Raw genomic sequence first — 22,830 nt, 5'->3', positions numbered from 1 at the left:
GAATGCTGGGGCAGAGGGAAAAGTAGGGGTTGCAGGCAGGGGAGGTGCTGGTTGGGGGGTCCCCCAGCAGGAGAGCGGGCTGGGGCTGCGGTGCATGGCGTTGGCCCAGGATTCGCAGGAGTCGAGTAAGTGTGGCTGTGGTCTTCTCTCCAGCCACGTCCAGCCCCTCGGTACAGACACAGAGCAGGAAAGGGGTTTGAGGCAGAGGATGGAGCAAGGCTGTTGAGGGGTACGAGAGAGTGAGTATTGCAGGACACTCAGCCAAAGGACGGGGGCATGAGAACCTCCGGGGGGCTCCACGGATTTGGGAAGAGTGGAGGGACTGTTGGAGTGTCGGAGGTGGCTGGGGAGTGGGCTGCACGGAGTGGAGGATACAGAGGGGCAGAGGCATCAAGTGACCACGCCCAGGGCATGCCCGTGGTTGCAGGTGGATGAAGGGAAGCCGAGGACAATTCCTTGGAGGAGATTCAATAGATCAAGCAATTTTTTTAAAGTTTTTATTTATTTATTGGAGACAGAGAGAGTGAGCAAGAGAGAGCACAGTCAGGGTGAAGGGCAGAGGGAGAAGCAGACTCCCTGCTGAGCAGGGAGCCCATGGGGGACTCACTTGATCCTGGGACTCCGGGGTCATGACCTGAGCCGAAGGCAGAGGCTTCACCGCCAGAGCCACCCAGGCGCCCAGTCAAGCAACTTTTATGTGGCAGGTTGCTCTATGTGCACATTATCATGTTACCCTGTGCAGCGACTTCATTAATTCACTGACCTCATTTGTTCCCCTCTCAGAGCAATAGGAATGCCTACCTCCCAGCTTCATCTTGTTAGTTAAAAAAGAAAACAAGAAAATTCCAAAATCTAGCATTTTCTTGATTAGAGAGTCATGGATACAAACAGATTTCTCAACTTAAATAGGACCGTCAGTCAAGATTTAAAACCTTGCTCTTACCACTGTTGCAAGGTATTCATAGATCATCGTGGGTCAGTTTGTAAACTTCAGAATAATTTTTGGCCAATTGGTACACTCCTCTTTTTGGACTGTTTAAAAAAAATGATACCACGGGTGTTACAATATTTTAAGCCTGATATTTTTGTATCTCTTTTATGTAAATATATAAAAATGCACATTGTTACCATGCAGTCCCCGGGTTATCCTTGAGCATCCTTGATCCTAAACTCATTCTGTTTTTTATTTTTGTTTCTGTTTTATAAATTCTTTATGTGATTTGAGTAGTACTTCTGGAAATAAACCTGGAGGCTTGTTGTATGCCAGGGATTGGGCTAAGCATTTTTTAAACGGTGTCTTGTTGGCCGTTCTCACGACAGTCCTCTGAAGTAGACATTGTTGTGAGTCCGTGTTTCAGCCGGGGAAACAGGCTGGAAGGGTTAAGTATCTCGGGTTCCACAGCTAGTAAGTGGGAAGGGAAGTTCCAAGGCCAATGCTCTGGGTTTTCCCTCTTATCCTCCTAACTATTAAACTGAGCCAGGATGGTTTATGGCGTTTATTCATTGAACCAACATGAACACCTGCTCTTAACCAGGCATGATGACAGGCTTGGGGGATCGAGAGAGAGAGAAAGAGAGCGATGAGCACAGACTCTGCCATCGAGGGGCTCACGTGCTAATTCTAAGTGGAGGGGCCCAGTGAAAGTTGTTGTTTGTTTTCCAGGAAAATACCAAGCCCGAATTCTTTCCGAGAGCCTTCTCACCCCAGCGGAGTACCAGAAAGAAGTCAATTATGAGCTGGTTACAGGGAAAGTGGACTCCCTGGGGGCCTTTTTTAGCACCCTCTGTCCAGGTAGGCTTGTAGCGAGACAGGTATAAATTCGCAAGTGGGAGGGGCAGAAACAAAGACGCAAAGGTGAAGTCCTCTCCGAGCCCGTTCCCTAGGACCTGCTGAGGCTGGCCTTGGTTTGGATGTGCAGGCTGACCTACATTCTCCGTGTTAGCATTTACGACCCTTTCCGTGGTGGCCTCCAGCCGGCCATCTTCCTGTGCTGGCTGTGGGATCTCCTAGGTGGAGGGGGGAGCTTTGTGGTTTCTGGTTTTTGGGCACACAAGGGTCCTGTGCCTGTTCCCCTGTACCTCCCCAGCCCTGTGCACTGCGGCTCCCCACCTCCCCCTCTGAATTTCTTGAGTCTGCGTGCTCTATGCTGGGAGTTCTGTGCCCTCCTCCCTTCTTTGCCTGGCTCCTCACTCCATTTCCTCCCAGAAACTTCTGCCGGCCCTTCCTTCTCTAGGATGGGCTCGGACGCCTTCCTCCTGTCCTTTACCATCTGGCTCTTCCTTCTGTCCTGGCACCCACCACCTCACAGTGCAATTTTCTCTGACATAGTTGCCTTCCTTGCTAGACAGTGGGCTCCTTGGCTGGCTGGGCCATGTCTTCTCTATTTCCATTACCCCGGGCCTGGGACAGTGCCTCATATGTAGGTGTCACATGGAGGTTGCTGAGTTTCACTGGGATGGAAAACCCATTTCTGTTGTTCTGTTTTGGGCAGAGGGTGACATTGACATTTTGCTGGACAAATTTCATCAGGAAAATCAAGGTCATATTCCGTCCTCACTTACTGCCTCCTCTGTCACCAAATCAGCATCCCTGGATGTCGGCGGAGCTCCGGCATGCACGAGTGAGTGACGTGGGGAGCCAGCGGCCAGGGTCTGGGCTGGTGAGACAGCATCCAGGGGGTGCCGGGGGGGCTATGAGGAAGCAAAGTTGGAAGCACATGCAGACATGGACAGCGCTGGAGGAGATAATGCTATCCAGGGGGTGCCGGGGGGGGTAAGAGGAAGCAAAGTTGGAAGCACATGCAGACATGGACAGCGCTGGAGGAGATAATGCTAAGTGAAATAAGTCAAGCAGAGAAAGAGGAAGCAAAGTTGGAAGCACATGCAGACATGGACAGCGCTGGAGGAGATAATGCTATCCAGGGGGTGCCGGGGGGGCTATGAGGAAGCAAAGTTGGAAGCACATGCAGACATGGACAGCGCTGGAGGAGATAATGCTATCCAGGGGGTGCCGGGGGGGCTATGAGGAAGCAAAGTTGGAAGCACATGCAGACATGGACAGCGCTGGAGGAGATAATGCTAAGTGAAATAAGTCAAGCAGAGAAAGACAATTATCATATGGTTTCTCTCATCTATGGAACATAAGAACTAGGAAGATTGGTAGGAGAAGAAAGGGATAAAGAAACGGGGGGTAATCAGAAGGGGGAATGAAGCATGAGGGACTATGGACTCTGAGAAACAAACTGAGGGCTTCAGAGGAGAGGGGGGTGGGGGAATGGGATAGACTGGTGATGGGTAGTAAGGAGGGCACGTATTGCATGGTGCACTGGGTCTTATACGCAACTAATGAATCATCGAACTTTACATCAGAAACCAGGGATGTACTGTATGGTGACTAACATAATATAATAAAAAATTATAATAAAAAAAAGAAGCACATGCAGGAGGCAGGGCATTTTCTTAGCATCAAAATGGACTAATATATAATTTTTTGTTTTAGTCCTTAACATTAGTGGTCTCATCCTACCCTGAAATGTATGCTTGTAGGCTTTTCCTGAGACAGTACATTTCTCTGTGTTCATTTCTAACTTATCAATGCATCGTTGAAATAGTTTATGTATCCTGAGTTCCCGAAGAGCTGTGATGGTCTCCCTCCCTTCCAGAGAACTCGCAGCCTCTTCCAAAGTCCTGTCTCAGGGTCCGCTTCCCTGCGATGCTGTCTTTGTCCCCCTTCAGGTAGAGTAGGTCACCACCTCTGTGCTCCCTGAGCACTGTTCATGCTTTCATTATTAAATTCCGAATAGTGTGAAATGCACATAGCCCAGAGTAGGCACTCGATAAATGTTGGTGTGATCCCCCTTTGATCACTCTGTGCACTAGACAGGGGCCCACTGCAGGATTCCCTAGCAGAGGTCCAGGGGGTTGACCCTCTGCTCTTGGGTGCATCTCACCTTTGTGGGGGCTCTGGTTCCAGGTTACAACCTGGAGCCCCACCACATCCGGCCCTTCCAGCTGGCCGTGGCTCAGAAGCTCCTCTCCCACGTGTGTTCAATTGCGGATTCCAGCACCCAAAATTTGGACTTAGGATCCTTCGAGAAGGTGGACTTTCTGATTTGTATTCCTCCCTCAGAAGTGACCTATCAGCAGACCCTGTTCCATGTCTGGCATTCAGGTATGGGGCATTTGGGGGGCAAGTTGGGATGTCTGCATGGGAAGAGCTTTGATTCCCTTAAATTCAGATTTGGAATTGAAATACCAGTCTTTACCTCTAAAGTATGTAGGACAAGGATTAATACCCCCATTTTATAGATCATGAAACATATGCTCAGAGAGAACAAGTTGCCCAAGATTTTATAATCCATTGAAGCTAGAACCATGTCTTGAATTTCCACTCTGTCTCACTCAGGTCAACACCCAATGTGTTGATAGCCTGCTTCAACTTCATGTATTCTCCCTGTGCTTTCAAGGGGATGAAATATGAAATACACGAGAGTCAGTGTCTCAACTCAGAGGATTTATTCTTCAGGCTGGGAGATGATTTTGCTGGGGATGGCGGGGAGGTGGGACCTTAACCCTTCCCTTCAGTCACACCGAGCCTAGGGTCACCGGCCCCATGAAGCCAGCTTTGCTGTGCCCCTGGGTGGGCCGCTGTGCACACGCCTCACTAGGAAACGGGCCCGCCTCTTTGCCCAGCTCCTGCACAGACATATGCGTGACCATGGTTTGCATGGGGTCAGCTGCCCTGCCTCCCCCGTGTCTCACACGTCCCTGTAGCCTAGGGGCCGGGCAGAATGCCGGTCAGATAGCAGGTGCTCACCAGGTGTCTGTTGAGTGAATGAGAAACTCGTGACGAGGGTTTTACTTGTCGTGGGTTACTTGTGATGTATTTTTACCACATTCTAGGGGTTTTACTGGAGCTTGGCTTGGAAAAGGAGCACATGACCAAGCAGAGGGTTGAACAGTACGTCTTGAAGCTTGATGCCGAAGCGCAGATGAAATTTAAGTCCTTTCTGCAAAGCTCCTTTCAGAACCCGCATACGCTGTTTGTCCTAATCCATGACCATGCCCACTGGGATCTCGTGAGGTGAGAGTGACTTTGGCGTAGGGCACGGTTGACGGGTTCCTTCTTCGAGTTAAGATTTGGATGACGCTCGGGCCTGTGGGTACAAGCCTTGACAAGGTGAAGGACGTTGGGGTTTTGGCATTTGTAAGCAGACGCCGTGGATATATTCCAGAACCTTAGAGCTGGTGATTATCTCAGGGAACATCTGGCGGAGCTTTTAAAAGTTACCGTCACAGAAATCAGGGTCTCAGGGCTCGGGTGGGGGCAGGAGGGTGTTAGGACCGAGCCAGCCTAGAACTAGGGCCTCCTTTTCTGTACCCCACTCAGTGACAAGGTGCCCCCTGGTGTGGGGAGGGGATCCTGACCGGAATAGCTCGCTTCCTGACGGGAGGCCCCATTGACTTCCGTACTGAGGGTCACAGCTGGTACCACCCTTCTGTAGGGTGATTTTATGGACTCAATTCAAATGGATGTAAATCTAGCTGCATTTTGGGTGCTGTCAGGCTCGGAATCTGGCAGGATTCCTGATGTACCAGGACCCATCATCTCCATAGACCGGCCCGAGGGTTGTGCATTTAGACATTGCCACTGACTGGGTGAGGAGGAAAGGGAGATCCTGGGTCAGACTGCAGAGGAAGGCTTTGATTTAGCACGGATGCAGAAGCGTAGGGCTGGTCAGAACTTGAGAGCATACAATATTGGGTCCCTGCGTGGGCTTGAAGGTATTTGAACGTCCTGAGTTGTATAAAGAGCTATATTGTGAGTATTCATTTGGGGGGTAGGTTTATCAGAGTAACTACCTGCCACCGAAAGCTGAAGAGTTTTCTGTTCTGCTGGGTGGCTGGGAGAGAACGCCGAGGCATTGGCCCACAGGAAACAGCAGAGCTACACTTGTCTCCTGGGACCCTTGTTCAAAGTGCTTCCCCTTCCCGGTCCTGTACCTTTAAATTTAATATAGAATGTACCATTTTATATCCTCTGTGGCTCGTTTCAGGTCAGTAGGAATTTAGGGAAAAGAATTTAAGGAGACAAGTACACAATCAGATGGCGCCAAAGGAACATTCCTGGGTGAAAATCACTGGCCCAGAGGAGTGGGCGGATTGTATGTCCCACAAGCAATCCTCCAAAAATACTGTTCCCCTGGCTAAGTTTTTAATAAGCAATGAGTATCAGGGGAGTCCTGGACAGGTGCCTGCGTGGTCATTTTTTTTTTTTCTTAAATTTTCCTTGTCATGGGCAGAGCAAGAAGCTTTGATTACTTGCAAAGTTGGGGCCAGGGTTAGTTAGAAATGTATTCAACTGCTTGATCCTTGTAAAATTACAGAGAAGTATTTGTCATTCCATTCACTGTGTCTTCTCCCCCTTTATTCCCGCAGTAGCACTGTTCATAATCTCTATTCCCAAAGTGACCCGGCCGTGGGATTAGTGGACAGATTGCTCAATTGCAGGGAGGTGAAGGAGGCCCCCAACATTGTGACGCTCCACGTGACTTCCTTCCCTTATGCACTGCAGACACAACATACCCTCATCAGCCCTTACAACGAGATCCACTGGCCTGCCTCCTACAGTAATGTGAGTGCCACTGGGCTGCCGGGCCTGGTGTCCGATGACCCTTGAGTCGGGAGAAATTCTGTTTAGTAAAAACCTTGATTAACTGGTGTGGTTGGGGGTCAAGTGGGTCCCCAGATTCTTGGATCTTTGATTTGACCCAGAGTTAGATTATTTATTTATTTATTTATTTATTTATTTATTAAAGATTTTATTTTATTTTTTACAGAGAGAGAGAGACAGCCAGCGAGAGAGGAAACATAGGCAGGGGGAGTGGGAGAGAAAGAAGCAGGCTCCCAGTGGAGGAGCCTGATGTGGGGCTCGATCTCAGGACTCTGGGATCATGCCCTGAGCCGAAGGTAGACGCTTAACAACTGAGCCACCCAGGCGCCCCTGACCCAGAGTTAGATTTAAACCCTTCCTGGTCTTTAGAAACTTTCCCAAAGGACATTAGTTAGCTGCCCCATCTGAGGACATGCAATGTTTAGTCTAGAAGCCTTGGAAAGGTTCCTGCTTTTTTCCTGTCCCCACGTCCTTAAGCTGCAAGGCTCAAAATCTCCTTCCTCAAATGGAACACACATCCATAAAGCCTGGTGAGGTTTTAGTTTATCTCTTGCCTTTTCTCATCAAAATAGAAGGCTACAACCGATAATTTGAGAATTCTGGGAATAATTGGAGAATTCCGGGTGGTTGGATTCTAGTTAATTATACAAGTAACGAGCAACCCTCAAATTCTGGACTTCTTTGGGGTGTCCCAGAGTCATCTTAGGAACTTATAAAGATACGGATGCTTGGCTTCAGTCTAGCAGACTTGGAATCGGTGGTGGTGATACCAAGTGATTCTGTAGCACTTTCGTAAGCTAGGGAGGCACTGTTCTGAGTGCTTTATCATATGAGCTCCTATAAGAAGCAGGGGCTAGGGTGATTTCTGATTTACAAATGGAGAAAATGAGGCAGAGGACGGTTGAGCTACTTGCCTAAAGGGCCACACAGTCAGAGAGTGGTAGAGTCAGGCTATGACCCCGTCTGGCTGGCTGTGACCCTCACACTTAACCATGGTGCTGTGAGGGCAGAGTTCATGGCTTTGTAATTTTATTAGCCTCTCCAACTCTGCTACACCCTGATACTTGAGAAACTCTGATGTTAGTTTGGGAAGAACGTTAGGTCAATGGGAGTGAAATTGATTAGATAAATGCATTTTTTCCTGCTGATTTTAATAGCAAGCTGAACGTAAGATAGTTGATTGGCCTATTCCTAAGACTAGCTTAAAATTGTTGGAAAGAAGCCGTTTTATCCAAGAAAGCTGTGGGTTTAAAAAACAAGGCTGATGTTCTTCTTGGCAAAGACACTAGGGTCCAAAGAATGGAAACATCTTGACTGATCTGGAGGCACCATCCTTTAAGTATGGAGTGTGCTGTGCTCGGGGTCTGCCGAGGGAAGTAACACATAAAACGTCTGCGGGACTGTAGAGGCAACACAACTTATTTTTATTTTTTAAAAAGATTTTATTTATTTGAGAGAGCGAGCATGTGGTTGTGCGTGCACACGGGCTGGGTGAGGGGCAGAGGGAGAGAGAGAGTGAGAATCTCCGGCTGCGACGCGATGAGCATGGAGGCTGACACAGAGCTCGATCTCGTGACCCTGAGATCATGACCTGAGCCGAGATCAAGAGTCAGACGCCCAACTGACTGAGCCACCCAGGCGCCCCAAGTCAGCACAATTTACATCAAGATGCCTGTGCCGGCCATCTACGTGCCTAGCACGTGACTCTCTCCATCCCCACAAGTACAGTGTTTGTGTGACTGATGTTCTTCTCTGTTTTAGGGGGTGGACTTATATCCTGAGAATAAGAAGTACTTTGGGCTGTCGGAGTTCATTGAGTCCACCCTTTCAGGACACAGCCTCCCTTTGCTCAGATACGACAGCTCCTTCGAGGCCATGGTCACCGCATTAGGAAAAAGGTACGCGTCTCTGTTGGAAGTCACTAAAATTGCTCAGGAGTCAAGTGTAAGCTGAAGTGTGTGCAGCCAGGGAGTTCCAGGGAGGGGGCACCTCCCTCCTTTCCCGGGGGACTCCGTCCCTCCACTAAAGGGATCCTGGTTTATTCCTTGCCCTGCCTATGGGGACAGTGATATCCGTCGTGCCCTTGTTCTAGAACAGTTTAGAGATGAGAATGAGCAGTAATATGTTGGAATGTGGGAGGGTGTGTTTGAGACACGGGGAAGCCAAGAAAATGGGAGGAGGTAAGACACCAAAAGATTGAAAGGAAATGATAGTGACGATCCTAGTTGGCGCCATCCTCTCATGTCCCATGTGTATCATCTGTCGGGGGCTTCTTTTGTGCTGTTCGCTGTTCCAAGAGCCTCGCCATCTCTCTTAGCCAGTTGCTGCTATTATCTCCATTTTGCAAGTAAACTGAGGCTCAGGGAGACCCCCATGACTTCCCTGGGCCACACATCTGGCCAGGGATAGAGCTGGCTGTGAGCCCAGCGTCAGCCGGATTCTACAGCTTGCCCTCCGATCTGTGCCAAAGCAGACCGCTGAGGCAGATTTTAATGGTGCCATTTCTCAGATGAAGAAACTGAGGCCCAGGGAGGTTAAGTGATTGCCAATATCCACCCAGTTCATAGGTCATAAAGCCAGGCCAAGTTTTACAGACTGGCTACTGCAAAACAGAATGAGTGGCTCTGCCCCCTTCCCTCATGGTGCCCCCTTCTCTCGTGCCAACAAAGGGGTTAAAGTAGAAGTGGGCTTCTCAAGCTGTGTTCCACACCGTACCGCTTGGGCTGGGTGCAAATAGCTCTTAGGCCAAAAGGGGTTCCGTGGTCAAATGTGTTTGAGAAACCTTACATTTAAGGTTTTCTTTTCCACAAGAGTTCTCGAGCCTTCTGTTGCCACGCGTGCTGTCAGTCCTGCGGAGGCGGCTAGAATGTGCGGCATCTCCGGAGTGTGTCGTGGGATCGGTGTTCCCCAGAATGCCCTTTGAGAAGCTCAGTCCCCTTCAGTGCTGGGATGCTGATGGACTTAGTCTGATCTCCACCTCCCACGTGGGCAGCTGAGCGCTCATACACTTGCTAAGGGAAGGAGCCCCTCCGCCGCTCGGCCCTGCTGTCCTCACGCAGCTCCTTCTGCTGGGTGCTTCGTGAGCTGACACTTTGGGCCCAGTGCTCTACGTTGATTGCCTAACACCTGCTCACAGCAGCACAGTGGCATAGGGACCATTATCTCCGTGTGGCAAAGGAAGGAACGAACATAGATTGGGTCCCCTGCCCTAGGTCATACGGGGGTTTGTAGTGAAGCCAGACCCAATCCTTGTCACTTGACTCCAAAACAGTAGAACCGCTAAGCCATACGGAGCAAGATCTCACGGCTAGAAGGCCAGACTGACCGCAGGACCATACATTCTGGCTTTACACCTAGTACAATGTGAGTTTTAAGCTTTGGCAAATCACTGAAACTGTCTGAACTTCCGTACCTTCACCTGTGAACAAATCTACTTTTCTGGTGGCTTCTTATGAGACTTTGATAAATGGGATGCCATGCAGACTCGGAAATAGTTGTGTGCTGAGAGCTCAGGCTGCAGAGTCACACTGCCTGGGTTCAAGTCCTGGGTCTGTCACTTAGCAGCTGGGAGACTTTAGGAACCTTTCTCAGTCGTTTGCGGGGAAAATGATGCCTACCACACAGGGATGTTATGATGATTTTTTTTTTATTATTTTATTTATTTATTCGACAGAGATAGAGACAGCCAGCGAGAGAGGGAACACAAGCAGGGGGAGTGGGAGAGGAAGAAGCAGGCTCATAGCGGAGGAGCCTGATGTGGGGCTCGATCCCATAACCCCGGGATCACGCCCTGAGCTGAAGGCAGACGCCTAACCGTTGTGCCACCCAGGCGCCCCGGGATGTTATGATGATTAAATGAATTAATACATACGAAACATGAAGAGCATGCCGGGCGCACATTACATGCTCATGGTAGCTGCAGCCAGCACTGTCACGGCTTTGTCCCCACCATCACCACTGTCACCATCACGGTCACCACCATCGCCACCATTGTCAGCACCAGCATCAGCACCGCTGTTACTGTCACATCCCATTATCACGATTGCTACCACCGTCACAACCGTTATCATCATCACCATCACTGCTGTCACTGCCATTATGACCAAGACCATCATCACCATCACTGTCACTACCATCCACACCACTGTCACCGTCACTGTCCCATCATCACCATCATGCTCCACCTCATCACTCTTGCCATGGCTGCCATTACCATCAGCACCATTACAGTCACCACGACTGCCACTGTCACCATCAGCCTTACCACTGCCCTCTTCCTTGCTCGCCTCTCTCCCCCTCTGCTAAACCAGAAGTGTTGTGCAGAGATTAAGATTTCCATTTCACTAAGTGAGAAGAGACTAGAAAACTCTGGAATGTTGAGTTATGGAGATCATAGGACTGCCTAGGTATCATTTAACCCATTCACCTCACCCCATCTTATAATTGTGGGAATTGAGGCCCAGAGAGGGAAGTCATTTGCCCAAGGTCACACATCCTGTTTGTGGCAACCTGGATTAGAGCCAGGTTTGATGTTCTTTCCACCATGCCTTGCTGCCTTTCCTAGGAATCCTCTCTCTGGAAATCTCTTTTGAAACAGGCAACTTGGACAGAAGGCACTAAAGGTAAGAACACATTGGTTACTGCCTCTTGCCACCGTGTGCATGGCTAGCCTGTTGATTTGCCCTGTGTGTACACAGACCCCAGCATAAGGCTGGGAAGTCTGCTTGCAAGACCACAAACTCAACCGGTACTTAAGAGATTTAGACATTTCGCAACTCCCATTTTCATTCCAGTATGTTTTCTGTGGAGCTTCCTTTCTATAGGGCCAACCACAAAGGCTTAGGGGCAGGCACATCCTACCTGTACCTACTGTTTCTGAGTCCATTTCTGTGTATTAATTGATTTTCTCCCTCCTTATTATGGGTTGTATTTCCTTCTTTACATATCTGGTAATTTTTGAGAGGATTCCAGACATTGTGAATTTCGCCTTGTTGGGGCTGGATATATTTGTATTCCTATAAATCATCTTCAGCTTTGTTCTGGGATATAATTAAGTTACTTGGAGACAGTTTGTTTATTTATTTATTTTTAAAGATTTTATTTATTTATTTGACAGAGATAGAGACAGCCAGCGAGAGAGGGAACACAAGCAGGGGGAGTGGGAGAGGAAGAAGCAGGCTCCCAGTGGAAGAGCCTGACGTGGGGCTCGATCCCAGAACGCCGGAATCACGCCCTGAGCCCAAGGCAGATGCTTAACGACTGAGCCACCCAGGCGCCCCACTTGGAGACAGTTTAATCCTTTCAGGTCTTGCTTTAAGCTCTGTTAGGCAGGACCAGAGAAGTATTTAGTCCAGGGCTACCTTTGCCCACTACTAAGACAAAACCCTCTAAAGATTCTATAATGTTCCATGAATTCTGAGGTCTTCCACGCTGGCGTTGGGAACAGGAACTGTTCTAAACCCTATGTGAGCTTGAGGCATGGTTCCCTTTAATTCTCTTGGATGGTTCTTTTCTTGGCCTTGAATAGTTTCCTCACCTAAATGCACTGATCACTAGGCTGACGACTTGGGGGACCCTCTGTAGCTCTCCTGCATTCTCTATTTGTGCAGCTTGTTCCTCTCTGGTACTTTCCCCTGTGAGCTCTTGCTAACTTGGTTTCCCTGGACTCCACTGCCTTTCCTCGAGTCAGGGAGACCACTGATGCTTTGTTTGGATTCCCCTTTCCTGAGCACATTCCAGAAACTTTTTCCAGTCAGAAGCTAGGGGCTCACCCAATTTGACTCCCATGTCTAAAGATCACTGTCTTCTACTTCCTGATGCCCAATGTCTTGAAACACTGTTGTTTCATATATTTGTCCAGCTTTTTGGTCATTTCAGATGGATAAATATGGTTCCTGTTCTGAGTCTGCTTGTCCTTTGAGCAGAGTTGAATGCAGGCACTTCCCACCACATCAGAGATGGGGAGAGCGTATGCTTCCTCCCAAATGACATCCTGCCCTTCTTCATCCCCCTTCATCCCACCTTGCTCGGGGTGACAAGGGCCACAGCAGGGGCAGCACTGTAGGGCAGGGGACACCATGCATTTTCTGCCCTGCTCTGTTCTTCTTGGGCACTATGTAGCCAGCGCACCAGGGGCAGGGCAAAGCAGTCCTTGGACCGCTGAGTCCCCTTTGGGTCAGAATCTGCACATCAGTCACGTCTTCCTGAGACAGCAGACACTTGGTAGTGGCAAGTTTGCCAAGCCAGCTCTCCAGTTTATAGAACCCATGACATAATTGAAATGCTAAGGACAAAGAATGAAGAAAAGGAAGAGAATAATAGACAAGAGAAGACCTCAGAACCTCTGTGGAAGGTGACTGCTTGTCCTGATAGAACTCTCAGGGTGGCATGGCCATGGTAAGGGTCTGATCTTTGTAGATCAAGAAACTTCTTTATCTTTGCTCCCAAAAGCCACTGTGTCGTGATACATTCCAGCGAAATAAACCCACAAGAGCATCGTGTGTAAAGCGGATGTCAATTCGTCTGTTCCTGCAGGGATGGGTTTTTCTGCTGGGGCTCTGGGTCTGTTTCTGATGTGAGAACCAGAAGAGCACTAGCAGGGCATGTGGTCCTGGCGGGGTCACCACTTTTGTGTGAAAAGACTTTTGGTAACAGTTTCTGAAGCCCAAGCTAGGATTCTTGGTTTGACTGAGTATGTTCTGATTTAGAATTCATCTGTCAAATCACATTCAGTTACGTTTCTGATGGTTCATTGTCCTTGAAACGAATGCAGCCATGTGCCTTCAGGACGGTCGCCCTCCATCTGGGCAACGTGATAGCCGCGCTTACGTGCTGATCGCTAGTGGTTCTATTTTCCGTGGGAACTGGGGGCAGATTACCTAACTGAAGGAGCTATAAATTAAGCTGATGATAGATGAAACAAGCATTGATTTTATTTATGTCTCGTTCGTTCATTGCACAAATCTTCGTTGAGCCGGTACTACGCGCCAGGTGCTGGAAAGCACAGAGAAACAGCAAACCCGTGCGCTTGTTTCCTAGCTGAAAGTGACAGAGCAGTTTGTGATTCGGCTTCTAAGGAAAGCTTCCCTTTCAGGTTAGAAACAAGCGGCTTCGAAAGGAAACACAACCTGGTTGCAAGCCGGGAGCGCGTCGCCGTGCCTACGTCGGCGGCTGTGTCGGGTCCCCTGTGTGCTGGGCGCAGGCCCTGCCCCGCCTCCCGGAGCGCTCCGGGCGTCCGCGGGGTGGCCGGCAGCCCGGTCACGGCTCCGTGTCTCTGTTGCAGGTTCCCCCGTCTGCACAGCGCGGTGATCAGGACCTTTGTTCTCGTGCAGCACTACGCGGCCGCCATGATGGCCGTGAGCGGCCTGTCGCAGATGAAGGACTACACGTCCGTGGAGACGCTGGAGATCACCCAGAACCTCATCAACGCGCCCAAACAGTGTCCCTGCGGCCACGGGCTCATGGTCCTGCTGCGGGTGCCCTGCTCGCCGCTGGCGGCCGTGGCCTACGAGCGGCTGGCCCATGTGCGGGCGCGCCTGGCCCTGGAGGAGCACTTTGAGATCATTCTGGGCAACCCCAGCTCTGGCATCACTGTCGGGAAGCACTTCGTGAAGCAGCTCAAGGTGGGCGCTGGGGGCAGGGACGGGAGGGGTGGAAGGTGCCTGGGAGAGTGGGGGGCGGGGTGGCCGAGGGGGGGAGGGGTGACGGGGTGGCGACAAACGCCTCAGGGTTGCTGTCTATCACGCCCCCTCCACGCGTGGCCACCCCTCTGGCCGCCTCTCTTGTCCTGGTCCCACCTGCAGTACCAAATTACTTATAAATATTGTCCCCCCCCCCCAAATGCCTTGTCTTGCTCTTTTTTTTTCTTTAAGATTTTATTTATTTGAGAGAGAGCGAAAGAGAAAGAGAATGAGCGAGCATGAGTAAGGAGAGGGGCAGAGGGAGAAGCAGACTCCCCACTGAGCAGGGAGCCTGACGCGGGACTCGATTGCAGGACCCTGGGAGCATGACCTGAGCCAAAGACAGACACTTAAACGACTGAGCCACCCAGGTGCCCCCTGTCTTGCTCTTTTAAACTTCTGGGCTGCAGCATGCCTTTCCTTCTTCCTGGGAGTGCTTTTCTCTTCCTCCCTTATTTTATTTTTTTAATTTTTTTTTTATTATATTATGTTAGGCACCATACAGTACATCCCTAGTTTTTGCTGTAAAGTTCCATGATTCATTAGTTGAGTATACACCCAGTGCGCCATGCTTAAAAAGTTAAAAATTGAGCTACCCTATGATCCAGCAATTGCAGTACTGGGTATTTATCCCAAATATACAGACATAGTGAAGAGAAGGGCCATATGCACCCCAATGTTCATAGCAGCATTGTCCACAATAGCTAAATCGTGGAAGGAGCCGAGATGCCCTTCAACAGATGACTGGATTAAGAAGTTGTGGTCCATCGGCACGGGAAGAGATAATGCTAAGTGAAATAAGCAGAGAAAGACAAATATCATATGATTTCTCTCATCTATGGAACATAAGAACTAGGATGATCGGTAGGGGAAGAAAGGGATAAAGAAAGGGGGGGTAATCAGAAGGGGGAATGAAACATGAGAGACTATGGACTATGAGAAACAAACTGAGGGCCTCAGAGGGGAGGGGGCAGAATGGGATAGACCGGTGATGGGAAGTAAGGAGGGCACGTATTGCATGGTGCACTGGGTGTTATATGCAACTAATGAATCATCGAACTTTACATCGGAAACCGGGGATGTACTGTATGGTGACTAACATAATATAATAAAAAATCATTAAAAAAAAAAAGTTGTGGTCCATATATACAATGGAATATTATTCAGCCATCAAAAAGAACGATTTCTCAACATTTGCTGCAACATGGACGGGACTGGAGGAGATAATGCTAAGTGAAGTCAAGCAGAGAAAGACAATTATCATATGGTTTCTCTCTTCCTCCTGTAATTAGCTTATCGGCCTGTAGAATTCAGCTCTGTGTCTTTCCCTCTTTCGGGAAGCTGCCCGTCCCTGCCACTGGGGCCTCCTCCACACCAGGGGCTGGCGTGGGGCTCCCTGCCTGTCCTCTGGCTCTTTCCCCAGGCGGTGGAGGGCAGGGACCGCCCCCCCCAGCCCTCAGCCCCGCCCCCAGACTAGCACAGTGCCTGGCCCCCAGCTTCTCACTGAACCCATGGAGAGGTGAGAGAAAACTCAGGAGGGTTACAAAGAATCCTGAGAGAAGAGTTGGGCAGAAACCTTGAGGGAGAGGCAGGGTTAAGAAAGCACAGAAAAACCTTAGAAGCCATTGAGGTTTTGCACTTCCTTCCCGGGGCTCAGGCAGCAGATACTCCGTGGACAGCTAGTACGTGCCAGCCAGTGTGGCTGGGAACCCAGCCGTGAAGCAGACGATGCGTTTATCTGTAGTGTGAAGAACTGTCCTTTTCATGGAATGCTTTCAGTCTGGAGGAGGACGCTGTAGATCTGTCAGAGCTGGGCTAGTCCGAAAGTAGGGAGTCTCGCCACCTTACTGCTTTTTAATTATCCGCAGATGTGGCAGAAAATTGAGGACGCGGAGTGGAGGCCTCAGACCTACCTGGAGCTGGAGGGCCTGCCGTGTATCTTGATCTTCAGTGGGATGGACCCTCACGGGGAATCCTTACCGAGGTGAGGGGAGGGGGCTGTGGCCCTGGGGGTTGTGGAAGAGCCAGCTGCCTGTGCCTGCAGCTCTGGTGGTCAGGCCAGGCTTCTAGTGCCCGATGGCAGGCGGAGTCTTCACATTCAGAGTTGTCACAGATTTGCGTATTTATCATGACAGTTTTCCAGCCTGTGGCAGTGAGACGTGTCTGAGGTCTAGGCAGCCTTTCCCAATTCTCAGGCCCCATTTGGGCTCACGGAGGGTGGGATGGCTGTGGCTGGGCCCCGCGAGTGGAGGTCAGTTTCTCCCGTGAGGATCACCATGTGCGTTGGGAATGGCTGTTCCATTTAGGAAAGTATCCAATCTTCTTGGGGCTCAAGGCTCCATTTCTCCTGGGGTCTCACTGCTGGGATTGCAGGGCCCTCCCGGTGTAGGCAGTGTTCTGGGAAGCGGGGAGGCAGCTGACGGCACTTAGGAAGAGCCGGTTTCCACACACACAGCTGACTGTCTCGAAGGCTGTGTTCCATTGGAGCCCACAGCCATGGAGACGTCATCTGCAAGCCTGCTCAGTGGCTCCTGGGGTCTCTAGGCAGTCACACGGATAGGTAGACACTCAGGACTGAAGGTCACTAGGTCTCCAGTAAGACTGGATGGGTGGCAACAGGTTAGCTCCTAAAGATTTACTCAATACCGTGGAGAAGAGCCAGAGCCATGCACATCTTTCCTCGTATAACAAACAGTAAGAGCTGAAATTTACTGAGTTCCTGTCGTGTGCTGGCATTGTACTAGATTCTTCTCAGGTGCTGTATTTCATTTTACTCTCACCATAATCCCGGGGGAAAGTAATATTGCAGTGGTCCCCCTTGATCAGTGAAGAAATGGGACTTACAGAGATTAAGCCTGGTGGACCATGGATTCCAGGCTGCCCAGCTCCAAAGCTGGGGTTCCTTCCCCTGGGCCACCCCACATTTACACAAGGGCTATTGCACGCGGCATCCTTGGCTGGGTAAAGGTGACGTGATTGTTGTGCTATCCCTAGCTTCTAGCACAGTCCTGGCCCATTATAAGTGCTGATTGAATAATTAAAATATTAAATGCACATAGTCCTCAAACAGTGCACTTAGATGGCTATTAATATTAATTCTCATCTTTTGGATGAAAATCTGAGCCTGCAAGAGGTTGCCCAGCTTGTGGAAGTTTCCGGCCTTAGGAAGTGGCAGAGCTGGGGTTCAAGCCTGCTCTTCTTCTGGGCTGGAAACGCTTTCATGCAGGACAGGGCTGAATCCACAGCAGGTGCCCCAGAGACTTACTCTTAAACCGACCTGGTTGCCAAGGGCTCACCGTGATGCAGTCTGCTTTTCTGCTTGCACAAGTCCTAGGACCCGAAAGAGGCAGCAGGGGGCTGCTCCCGATCACCATTCCCCTGGCGCTGGGAGTGGTGTTTCTGTTGCAGAGAACACTGAATAGAAACCTTCTTTTTCCCTCCAGGTCTCTGAGGTACTGCGACCTGCGTCTGATAAACTCCTCCTGCTTGGTGAGAACAGCGCTGGAGCAGGAGCTGGGCCTGGCTGCTTACTTTGTGAGCAATGAGGTTCCCTTGGAGAAGGGGGCCCGGCACGAGCCCTTGGAGAGCGATGCGGAAAAGCTGAGTAGCACGGACGAGGATGAGGAGTTGGTGACGGAAGGTGAGGGCTGGCAGGTCTGCCTTGCCTTCTCATCGTGGGGGCAGCCGGCACTTCTGCAGACAGCGGGGGCCCTGGAGCCTGTCTCATGGTCAGCAGCTCCGATGAGCGCTGTCTAGATACGTCTTTGCAGGAAATGGCACATCCCTTGTTGCATGCAGAGTTTGCTTCCCGCCCCACCCCGCGTTTTTGGTGATATGAGAAAATGGAAATCCCGATGCGTTCTTCCTAGCTCTAGAGTTCTTAGAGAATAGGAAGGAAAATCGTGATTTCTCAGGACTCTGTTTCCTGCTCTGTTTGACTTGTTGGTGGCATTACCTCCCGGTGTAAGCTTTGCTCGTTTATTTCCTCTGTGTGAATCAACAGGATGGGTTTATTATGGAGATTAATGAGAAAAGGCCAGTTTCACTCAAAGATATGAAAATCCAACACGATATTTTAATAGGACACACATATCAGAGCAATGCAAGCATCTGACTGTTGTCAGTGGTGCAGCAAGAAAAAAGACAAAGCTGTTTATACAAACATGTGAAGCATTTGTGGGGTGTGGTGTAGGGTCGGAAGTCCCGGTTTCTCTTCCCTCCACGTCTGCTGGCTGTGTGACTTGGGACACGTCGTGCTTCCTTTACTGGCCTCAGATTGCTCGTCTGTAAGAGACTAAAGGCCCCCTGGACAGACTCTGCTGGTGCCGGAGTGACCTTGCATGAACTGACCGTGACCCTGACTTTAAGATGCCTCAATCCCCCTGTTGCCCGTGGGGTGAACCCGCACTCCTGGCGTCTTACTACCTCTCTAGTCTCACCGTTCCTTCTTCTCACACTGTACCCCATGCTGTTGGTCACACTCAGCTCATAGGCTTCCCTGGCTGTGCTCTTGTCACTCTGGGCCACACAGAGGCTTTCCTGTGGCTTTGAGCTTCCCCTCCTCTGTGCTTCACCTGGAAACCCCTGCTGGCCCTTCAGGGCTCAGGTCAGGTCACTCCTTCCAGAAATGCTGTCTCCCTGTGCTGGACGGGAGCCTGGCCCTCGGGCTCCTGGGTCTCTCTCTGACTCCTTACACCTGTAGCTGCGGCTCATGAAGGGTAGTCCTCATGAGCCGTGAGCACCCCCTTCTGTCTCCTCGGGGCTCTGTCAGGGGCGGGTGCGTGCAGGATGGCGGCTGGGTGGATGGATGCATGGGTACGTGGATGGATGCTAGGTGTGAACACACTTGGCAAACTCTGAAGTGCCGGGCGAACATACGAGGTGATGATTATGAGGCATTTTCAGCGTGTGTGTCTTGAAACAGGCTCCACCTCGGAGAAGAGGAGCCCCGTGAAGAGGGCGAGGTCCCGCTCCCACGATTCGGCGTCTTCACCCCTTTCCTCTAAAACGTCCAGTAAGTCTCCAGGTGGGAAAGAGTGCACATCCGATGTTTCTTTTGAGATTTCAGAGAATTGAAAAAGAGATCTTTATTTTCTCCTAGAACTGAAAAGAGAAGGGAATCTTTGAAGAACTGAACTTTCTTAGGGAGTAATTGTGTTTCTGGATTGGGGTCTGGGACGTGAGGGGTTTGGGCAGGACCTCGGAGTTCCTGGGAGAAGATCATGGACTCCTCTCTCCGCCTCAGTGGCCTTTGCTGGGTGGTGTCCCCTTGCTGCTATCCATGCAGCTGTTGGTTTAAGGAATCAGTGTGCCCTCGGGGAGGAGAGGGGCTGGGATGAGGTGTTCTTGTTGAGTCTAAAGGCAGAGAGAAGCGGGCACGGATTTCTCTGGGGGAAAAGCAACAAAAGGCAGTAGGTGTTTCCTGAGCCTCAGACCCAGACCGCAGAGAAATGTGGGTAAAATGCCCAGTCTTTGCCTAAGGGATGCTTGGTGTCTGGGAGCAGTTAGGACTGGCCCACAGGAAACAGTATCGCCTGTCTTCCTGTTGCAGCCATTACCGAGAACCCACTTTGTATCTGAGTCAGGGCAGAAAGGCAGGTTAGACACAGACGCGCTCTCAGGGAGTTCGTGGTTCCCCATCAGCCACGTGATACTGCGATAGGGGCCACGTTACCGTTTATGCACAGTCACACACATGAAGTGGGACAGTTACGTGTATGAAGAGGTAATTTTGCCTCAGGTGGGGCAGATTTAGGGGTAAGGTGCGGTCCCTGCAGGTTTCAGAGAGCAGCTGGCCAGAGGAGAAGATAACTCAGGCGGGAGGAGGCTCAGGCTTCAGAGGCGCGTGTGGCGCTTGGGCACAGGGAGTGGTCTCGTGGACTGCAGCTCCGTGTGGGTGGGCACCTGGCTGTGGAGGTCGGGGCACCCCAGGGGATTTGGTTTCCTGTCTTCTGCCCCCTCCTCACGCGGCCCGTGGGTGACAATGGGCCAGGTCGAGGGGGTCTCCCTCACAGTTGTGCACAGAGGGAGTCAGAACAGGGCCTCTTTCACATCGGCCAGCAGCCGTGTGGCACAAGGGAGACCTAGGCCTTGGCTTGGTTCAGTCAGCAAGGCCAAGTGCTGTAGCTTCTGGTGTCCTCTGCCCCAGACAACATAGGGAGCTGGCAAATGGGCGGGTGAATGAATCTGTGCTATTCTGGATAGAGAGGAATGGTGCTTTGTTCTTCCCCAGTCCTGGTGGGACTGCTTTCTAGAAGGTTCTGGGAACATAACCAGTCCATGCAGTGTCTTCAGGAGTAGAATGTCAAGGTTAAGAGCCAGGCTCTCTCCTTCTGGAGTTCTTCAATTAGGTGAGGTGACTTTCTTAGGACTCCTCAGAAGGTCCTGAGATCTTTAAGGGTCTCTGACAAGATGCTTCTCATGGCCTTGGCTGCCATACATTTCAGAGATGAGGGAATGGAGGCCCAGGGAGGTGAGACTTGGCCACAGCCACCCAAGTCAGGGTGGGGACCTGGGTGAGGCTGATTCTCATCTTTATAGGCTGACAATTCCCCTGGATTCAACTGGGGACAGACCAATTGAGGTCTGGGATGGACGGAGAGAAACGTCGGTGTGGGTGTCTGTCCTCGGGGTCCTACCAGGCTGGCCCTCACAACCCAGGGAAGCGGATGAAGACATCAGGATTCCCTTGATCTACTTTTGGAATCTCGTGCCTGTCTGATGTCCTTTAGGCCCATCTGTCCCCCTTGTCCCAGGCCAGTGCCCGGGCCCCTCACAGCCTCCCCGTATCTGCTCTTCCGGCTCCGCATCGGTTCAAGTGCCTTGCCCGAGGGCGAGGTATCTCAGCAGGAGCCTTCAGCGGAGGGGGACTGGCCGGTGCTGGGACAGTCTCCTTCTGTGAGCCGTCTGGAAGGGTGCTAGATGCAGGCCGTGGAGCTGAGTGGTAGGGCCCTTGCTGGGGAGGTCGGATCCAGAGGGGACGGTGCCTGAACAGCGGGGTGCATCGGGTGCAGGCTGAGCCAGGTGCTGCAGGGTGGCAGGAAGGCCTGAGGAGAGCAGTACATCACTATCAGGCCTCCCTGGGTCTGTCTTCTCTCCACACCGTCTCCTGGGAAAGGACAGAGCTAAGACAACGATGCGGTATCCTGTCTGCCCTGCTTTCTGCGGGGCCTGAGGTGTGCAGGGCCGCCGTGAGCTGGCCCGCAAGCCCTGGTGCATATGGCTGGGATGTTATAAGAGAGCTGCCCGGTGTGACCCCGCTCACCAAGGTCTCAATGTGGTGCACATGGGGGAGGGGCAGAAGAGAGTCCCTGTTGGGATGTGTGCTGCATTTCCTTTCCCGATCCTTCTAAAAGCTAGGTAATTCTAGTGTTTGGTTAAAGCCTACAGAGTCCTGCGAGTCTCGCTGGCGGTTTGAACTAGAAGCCGCCACTGCACGGGTGCAGAGGCGAGACGCGAGCTCCATGAGGGGCAGAAGGGAGAGGCGCTCCTGGGGGGGACCTGCGTGGGGGCATGCGTGGAGCTTGAGCACTGAAGGCAGGGTGTTGTGGAACAGACTGGGTCGGGGGGTTGCAACGGAGAGACTGTTGAGGCCGTGTGCAAGGTGCTGGGGTGGCTGTGGGGTGAAGTCACTCCAAGTGATGCCGGCTCTCTCTTCAGCAAGCCTTGGCTTTGTCACAAGACAAGAGGGTTTCTGTTTATCCAGAGGGGGGATTTCGTTCATGAAAGTTCCCAGTGATTGTCAAGGACAGGTAGTTTGTGTCAGTGGAACAGGGACGGTGGGTGGTTTGGCGAGGGTCCTTCCTGGGACATGACTGACAGGTGCACCCTCCCCAGGCTCGGCGCTGTGCGGTGAGTCCTCGGCTCAGCCCGGGGCACCCTCGCAGGGGGAGAGGGCCAGATCGCCACAGCCCTGCGGCCCCTCGGAGGAGGGCAGGGCCCCCGGGGAGAGACAGAGGCCCCAAGCGAGTCGGGGGCCACCGTCGGTCATCAGCAGGCACAGCCCTGGGCTGGCCCCCCAGCCGGACTCTGGCCTAAGAGCCAGCCAGAGGAGCGTCCAGGTGTCGGTCACCCCGTCGTCCTCCCAGCTGTCCTCCTCGGGCTCCTCCTCCTCGTCCGTGGCCCCCGCGGCCGGCACGCTTGTCCTGCAGGCCTCCCAGTGCTCCATGACCAAGGCCTGCCGGCAGCCCCCCATCGTCTTCCTGCCCAAGCTGGTGTACGACATGGTCACGGCCACCGACAGCAGCGGCCTGCCCAAGGCCACCTCGCTCCTGCCCTCGCACTCGGTCATGTGGGCCAGCTCCTTCCGCCCCCTGCTCAGCAAGACGATGACGTCCACGGAGCAGTCCCTCTACTACCGGCAGTGGACGGTGCCACGGCCCAGCCACATGGACTACGGCAACCGCGCCGAGGGCCGCGTGGACAGCTTCCACCCGCGCAGGCTGTTGCTCAGCGGGCCCCCGCAGGTGGGTGCTGCCC

At 51.7% G+C, this 22,830-nt stretch overlaps 1 protein-coding gene across 1 annotated transcript in view; it reads left to right on the top strand.

The window, feature by feature from the left end:
• Nucleotides 1–22,830, top strand: part of GREB1 (growth regulating estrogen receptor binding 1) — a 71,447-nt gene that overhangs the window by 28,614 nt on the left and 20,003 nt on the right. The window contains exons 11-21 of the mRNA XM_040622789.1: nucleotides 1,664–1,792; nucleotides 2,493–2,621; nucleotides 3,974–4,171; nucleotides 4,903–5,083; nucleotides 6,439–6,634; nucleotides 8,435–8,571; nucleotides 13,956–14,295; nucleotides 16,221–16,336; nucleotides 17,796–17,992; nucleotides 19,277–19,366; nucleotides 22,189–22,817. Of these exons, the coding sequence (XP_040478723.1) occupies nucleotides 1,664–1,792; nucleotides 2,493–2,621; nucleotides 3,974–4,171; nucleotides 4,903–5,083; nucleotides 6,439–6,634; nucleotides 8,435–8,571; nucleotides 13,956–14,295; nucleotides 16,221–16,336; nucleotides 17,796–17,992; nucleotides 19,277–19,366; nucleotides 22,189–22,817 (2,342 nt within the window). The remainder of the gene's footprint in view (nucleotides 1–1,663; nucleotides 1,793–2,492; nucleotides 2,622–3,973; nucleotides 4,172–4,902; nucleotides 5,084–6,438; nucleotides 6,635–8,434; nucleotides 8,572–13,955; nucleotides 14,296–16,220; nucleotides 16,337–17,795; nucleotides 17,993–19,276; nucleotides 19,367–22,188; nucleotides 22,818–22,830) is intronic.

The sequence above is a fragment of the Ursus maritimus genome, unplaced genomic scaffold (assembly GCF_017311325.1).
Source record: "Ursus maritimus isolate PB19 unplaced genomic scaffold, ASM1731132v1 scaffold_6, whole genome shotgun sequence".
In the NCBI taxonomy this organism is placed as follows: Eukaryota; Metazoa; Chordata; class Mammalia; order Carnivora; family Ursidae; genus Ursus; species Ursus maritimus.
The sequence above is the reverse complement of the archived record's forward strand: the minus strand, read 5'-3'. Positions and strand labels throughout refer to the sequence as shown.